This window comes from Pempheris klunzingeri, chromosome 11, assembly GCF_042242105.1.
Source record: "Pempheris klunzingeri isolate RE-2024b chromosome 11, fPemKlu1.hap1, whole genome shotgun sequence".
NCBI classification, from domain to species: Eukaryota; Metazoa; Chordata; class Actinopteri; order Acropomatiformes; family Pempheridae; genus Pempheris; species Pempheris klunzingeri.
In genome coordinates, this window is record NC_092022.1 from 24,895,376 (window position 1) to 24,900,844 (window position 5,469).

The 5,469-nt window shown below is 41.6% G+C and overlaps 1 protein-coding gene across 1 annotated transcript; it reads left to right on the plus strand.

The window, feature by feature from the left end:
* The first annotated feature begins 662 nt into the window (after positions 1 to 662).
* dnase1l1 (deoxyribonuclease I-like 1) lies at positions 663 to 4,883 on the plus strand. Its single transcript, XM_070839607.1, has 8 exons — positions 663 to 819; positions 2,251 to 2,339; positions 2,473 to 2,562; positions 2,653 to 2,765; positions 2,863 to 2,975; positions 3,089 to 3,246; positions 3,461 to 3,557; positions 3,655 to 4,883. The coding sequence occupies exons 1-8, from the start codon at positions 670 to 672 to the stop codon at positions 3,799 to 3,801; spliced, it is 957 nt and encodes a 318-aa protein (XP_070695708.1). The 5' UTR covers positions 663 to 669; the 3' UTR covers positions 3,802 to 4,883.
* The last annotated feature ends 586 nt before the right edge of the window (positions 4,884 to 5,469 follow it).

The following is a 5,469-nucleotide window of genomic DNA, read 5'->3' on the forward strand; positions in this document are numbered from 1 at the left end:
TCTTTATTTACCTAGAACATTAACAGAAAACATCCCGTTCCAGCATTTCAGAAACACATGGAAAAGTACTTTGGAGAACAGACGCTAGTCTTGAAATGGGGCAGGACTTTGGATCTCCATAGCAACAACAACCATTCAGTACATGTTCAGTGTGTTATCAGTACACAGTATGTGGGCCGGACCCTTAAACCTGGAAGGTTACAGTATGTGGGTCAGAACTGGACCGCAGCTTTCTACCAAACACGCTGATCAGGCCAATGTGTGCATGATCTGACAAGGATGCTGTTTACGGGCCTGACTCTGACAGAGCAACCAGGCATGTGTTGGGCCAAAAGAACCACATGTGGCCACACGGTATGAGCTGGATTCATTTTGCCGTCAGGGTACCGTCTGTACACATAATACAGGGACTGGGCATCATTTTGGAGTCCAGTATCCAGCTCTTCCAAGACATCCATGGTGGACACACTGACTTATTAACTTTTCAGGGTGTTTATTCTGTGGTCGTTTTGTCCTCAGCTGACTGGACTTTGTCTCATGTGGCCTGTTGGTCTGCTGGAATGTGCACTTTATCCACAACTTGTAATCCACATTGTTTTGTGTTCACGACCTGTCGATGTTTAATGAGACCTTTTGGCCTTTGTGTGTTTTGTCTCTTGCAGCTCTGCCATGCGGTCCTCCTCCTTCCTCCTGCTCTCCTTCCTTGCGGGTGTGTGTAATGTTCAAGGGGCGTCAGATTTTAGAGTCTGTGCCTTCAACCTCCAACACTTTGGGGATTCCAAGAGCAAGAAGAGTAATGTCATGCACACTCTTACCAGGGTAAGACAAAGACTGTGACACTGGGGCTCTGTGTTAAACATCAGTGGGCAAATGTTTTTATTGATTACTGTGTACTCAGTATATATGGACTATCAATTATAATCAGTAATCAGTCACTAGGTACCTGTATCAGGTCAAATAAGAAGGAACAAAGACAGCGGGCAAGAAGTTAGGGAATAAAGGGGTAAGTTAAGAAGGACTTAGAAATAAATTCATTAATATAAATTATAAATCATAATATATATATGTACACACTGTTGCCCATAAAGTTGGAATAAAATGTTTTTTACCTCTTCTCATGAAATGATTGTGACAATGTGATTTATTCTTGATAAATAAAGTTTATATCTTCTCAACTTTATTGATCAAACTCTTCCAAACACATCACAGTGAAACTTAAACCACAATTAACCTTTGCAGACTGTGGATTCAGGCTTTAACAAAAATTGGGGGTATTGAACAATTATTCCAACTTTATAAGCAACAGTGTAGATATATATATATATATGTATATAATTTATATATAATACAAATGATAAAGTATTACTGGCTACCTACTGCATAATTACAGGGTACAGTAATGTTTACTGGATGACAAAAATTCATAACATGGTGCAATTGTTGATTGTTGAGACTTGTTATGGCATCATTTGTTTTAGAATTCGGATTTAAAAACGAGAAAACATTAACATTGGGAAGGTAATATTGTTGATATGGTGTATATTATCCTCGTGGAGCAAAGCATAAGGCCAAGCCTGGGGAGAAGGGTGTCACTTTAAAGCTGCGTATGTTATTACAATGATGGTAGAACAGAAATGTATGTTTTGGGATCCATCTAATGACCAAAGGTGACGCTCCGGTAGACCTAAAAAACAATCACGTGGCCAAACTTGATTGGGAATTATTGGACAAAATAAAGTAAAATAATAGTTGTTAAGTTCATTAACTTAACAAATGACATGTCAAACACTATTTTTCTACCAGTGTTTCTTGAAAAGTATGCATTAGTGATAGCAGCTGGTGACAGACAGCGTCAAACTATCGAGACAAGTGTGGATTATGCAGGCTGTGAAATAACACAGTTCTTTATTAGCTGTTATTGTACAGTATATATAGACTGGATACTGGACTCAAAAATGATTTCTCCATTGCACGTTCATGTTTGTGGCGGTGGGCCTGTAGACTGCACCGTGGGATGATGTTATGCACTTTACAGACGTAAAACCTTCATGGATTAAACATGCAAACAGTATTTGATCTTGTTTCAAGTTTGGGGTGTACTATAAACAGCTTTACCTATGTCTTTCAGGCAGCTTTTAATAAACCCATGGCACTCGCTAGCAATAACAGAGCACCCTAATACCCAAAATGCAACATTCCTGCCTATGTGGTACAATACAAATCAGCTTTTTATTGGTGTCTAATCTGCAGATCATCACTCGCTGCGACGTGTGTTTGCTTCAGGAAGTGAGGGACATTAAAGAAACAGCTGTAAATCTGCTGCTTGTCCACCTAAATAGGTGAGTAATCACCTGCTTTCACACACACACACACACACACACACACACACACACACAGTACCATCAGTACAGTGCAACACAGCCACCATTCAAACAGCAGTGTGAACCGTTTCTGTCTGTGCCTCCTGCTCAGGTATGACACTGATCATGAGTACAAAGCTGTGGCCAGTGAGAGACTGGGGCGGTCTGAGTCATACCAGGAGCAGTACGTGTTCGTTTACAGGTGAGCTCAACAGCGGGTGTCTCGGCTCTGCTGCTCCATGCACCAGACTGTGAAGATGTAATGTTTAGCTTGTCCTGTGTCTATATGCAGGACTGATTCAGTGACCATCGCTGGCCAGTATCAGTACCCAGATGATAAACCTGGAGATGTTGATGCTTTTGCCAGAGAGCCTTTTGTTGTTCGCTTCAAAGCCCCCAAAACAGGTCAGTTCTGTGGCCCTCAGGATTCAGAGACCTACATAATGAAAACATGGTGACGTTAAAGCATAGAAACCTCTCTCCCTTCCGTCTACATCCTCAGCCATAAAGGAGTTTGTCCTCATACCTCAGCACACCACTCCATCCAACACCACGAAGGAGCTGGATGCACTGTATGATGTTTTGCAACATGTGAGGAAGATGTGGAAAACTGAGGTAAAAGCTCATTTCGCTGGATGTTAACGGTAGCCAGAGGTGTAGGACGCAGTCTGAAAGTGAACTAGTCTCAGTATCACCATGTTGTTATACGTGTGTGTGCGTGTGAGCAGGATGTGATGCTCCTCGGGGACTTCAACGCTGATTGTGGCTACCTCGCTAAGAAGAACAGGAAGAATGTCCGTCTGATTACGGAGAAGCGCCTCTATTGGCTCATTCCAGATAAGACTGACACCACTGTGCGACCGACCACCTCGTGCACCTACGACAGGTGAGCTTACTCTGTGACCAGAGCGGACAGAGCCAGGAGGCCAAGCTGTTTACTGCAACTTAGTTGGCCTCCGTGAGCGAAGCAAATGACCCTTTAACACCCAACTTAAGTCCGTGTCGAAGGTCTTTAACATGCGTTCATATTTTAAATGAGAAAAATAAGAAAACGTGAGTAAAATGTGTATTTTGATTCTCTGTTCTGTGTGTTTAAACAGGATTGTCGTGCATGGGGAGAGTTTTGCCAGAGCAATCGTGCCTTTATCGGCCAAACCATTCAACTTTCAGATAGCATACCGACTCACTGATGACCAGGTGACCGGCTGAGTGTGTGTGTGTGTGCAATTCAAATTCTGTTCTACAGATGTGTGCTGAGGTTGGTTAATTTTTTTTTTCTGTGTTTCCTGTTCAGGCGCTGGAGGTTAGTGACCATTACCCAGTGGAGGTCCTGCTGAAGGTCACGGACAGAGTCTCAAATGCAAACCAGAAAACATCTCATTCAAAGCTCTTGTCTTTGCTTATCTTCTGCCACCTTGTCCTCCAAGTGTTAACGTGGTAGTTTAGAAATTTTTATCGTCTCAGTCTGAGGACAATCTCAGGAAAAATATGTGTCCTACTTGCCAATTATGTGACTATTACGTCTACAGCAGGGGTGACCCGCACTTTTTCAGCTTGCGAGCTACTTTTAAAATGACCAGGTCAAAATGATCTACCTATATTAAAAATGCTAAACATATATTTATTTATATATATATACTGAGTATACTGCATAACTGCAACTGATGTAACCCTTGGTATTGCACATAAAGCAGCAGTAATGCACATAGGTGGCAAACAGTGATGTAACCATCAATATTGCAGAGTAATTGGAACATTCAATACATTTATGGTCACTACCTTACTCTGATGACTTGCACTGAATGGAGTCGAATATCCCTTCCTATCCCGTTCCCCATCCCAGAGTATCCCTTCTTCAGTAGATATAAATTGGGGTTTATATCTACGCGTTTGGGTTAGAGTTAGGGTTAACCCTATCCTAACCCTAACCCTAACCCTAAGCACGCATGTCCCTGCCTGGGACCCGTAGCAGAGAAGAGATGTCAGACTGGCCACCCTGTACGTCAATCAAGCACCCCTGCTCTATAGTGTAGTATTCGTGGTCACTGTTGACATTTACCATCATGCAAGTCACCACACTGCATACTGTCTGTCCTCAGTGTGATAAATATGAGCAATGTAGAGAAAACAGCACAGATGTGACAATAGGGATGAATCTCTCCCTCATATTAATAATTTGTTCACTGAATGTAGTTCATTTGTTCCTTCAAGTTTTGTTCCCTTTTATGAATCCCCTCAAATTGAAGGGAATTATTTACAATCTATGATTTTACTCATGGGCACATATGATTCTGCTGAGGGAACAACTGGAACAATCCAACAGTGCAAACTGAGGCATTGAAGTGACTATATGGGGCACATGAATTACTAATGTGATGGAACAATTTAACATATATTAATTTAACAAAGGGTGAGGTGGTCACCACTTCTGTTAAATGCAAATGGATTATATACTATTCTCTCTGTAAATACTCCAGTTTTGGTTTTTGCATTATATAAATGTGTCATAAACTCAATCCACAAGCTGTTCAGTGAAGGTTTCTTTGAGAATAAGGAAGGAAGAAATAACCACAGGCCAAAACTTGCACACTTTTTCTACTGTGTGTTTGTTTGGTCACCTTTTTCTTCTCATTGCATCTCTGTTTTTTGTTTGACTTCGTATGAATGCTAATGATGTTCTGTGTCTGCCCACACGTTTGCAATATTTCCTTTTTAGATTTTAACGTTAATTTTTAAAGCTAGCTGTGCTGCCAAAAGAAATCTCAGCTTTAACCGTAATGTCTGATGATAAGTAAGTAGTTTCACACTGGACACAAACAGCAGACTCGTGGGTTAGATTCCCGTGTGTGACCCGTCCAACCACCACCTCCTCCGCCATACGTGGACTTAGTGCTCTTTACACTTCACCACCAGACTTCCTCTTTTGCTCTCATCACAATCCTTACAACCACTAGAGGCTGCATACGTACACACTAGTCAATTTAACATCCCCAAACTTGACAGTCCACAGGTAAAAACGTATGTGTGTGTGTGTGTGTGGTATGAGAGAAATGTGTAACTTGCCAGGCTGTGAACAGTAGAAACATGTTTTGACGTGCTCATAGGCTTC

Excerpts from the sequence above, each read along its gene's own strand:
- dnase1l1 (XM_070839607.1), top strand. The coding sequence starts at position 670 with ATGCGGTCCTCCTCCTTCCTCCTGCTCTCCTTCCTTGCGGGTGTGTGT. Across the intron at positions 2,340-2,472 it reads CTGCTTGTCCACCTAAATAG|GTATGACACTGATCATGAGT; the intron begins GTGAGTAATCAC and ends CCTCCTGCTCAG. Across the intron at positions 3,558-3,654 it reads ACCGACTCACTGATGACCAG|GCGCTGGAGGTTAGTGACCA; the intron begins GTGACCGGCTGA and ends TTTCCTGTTCAG.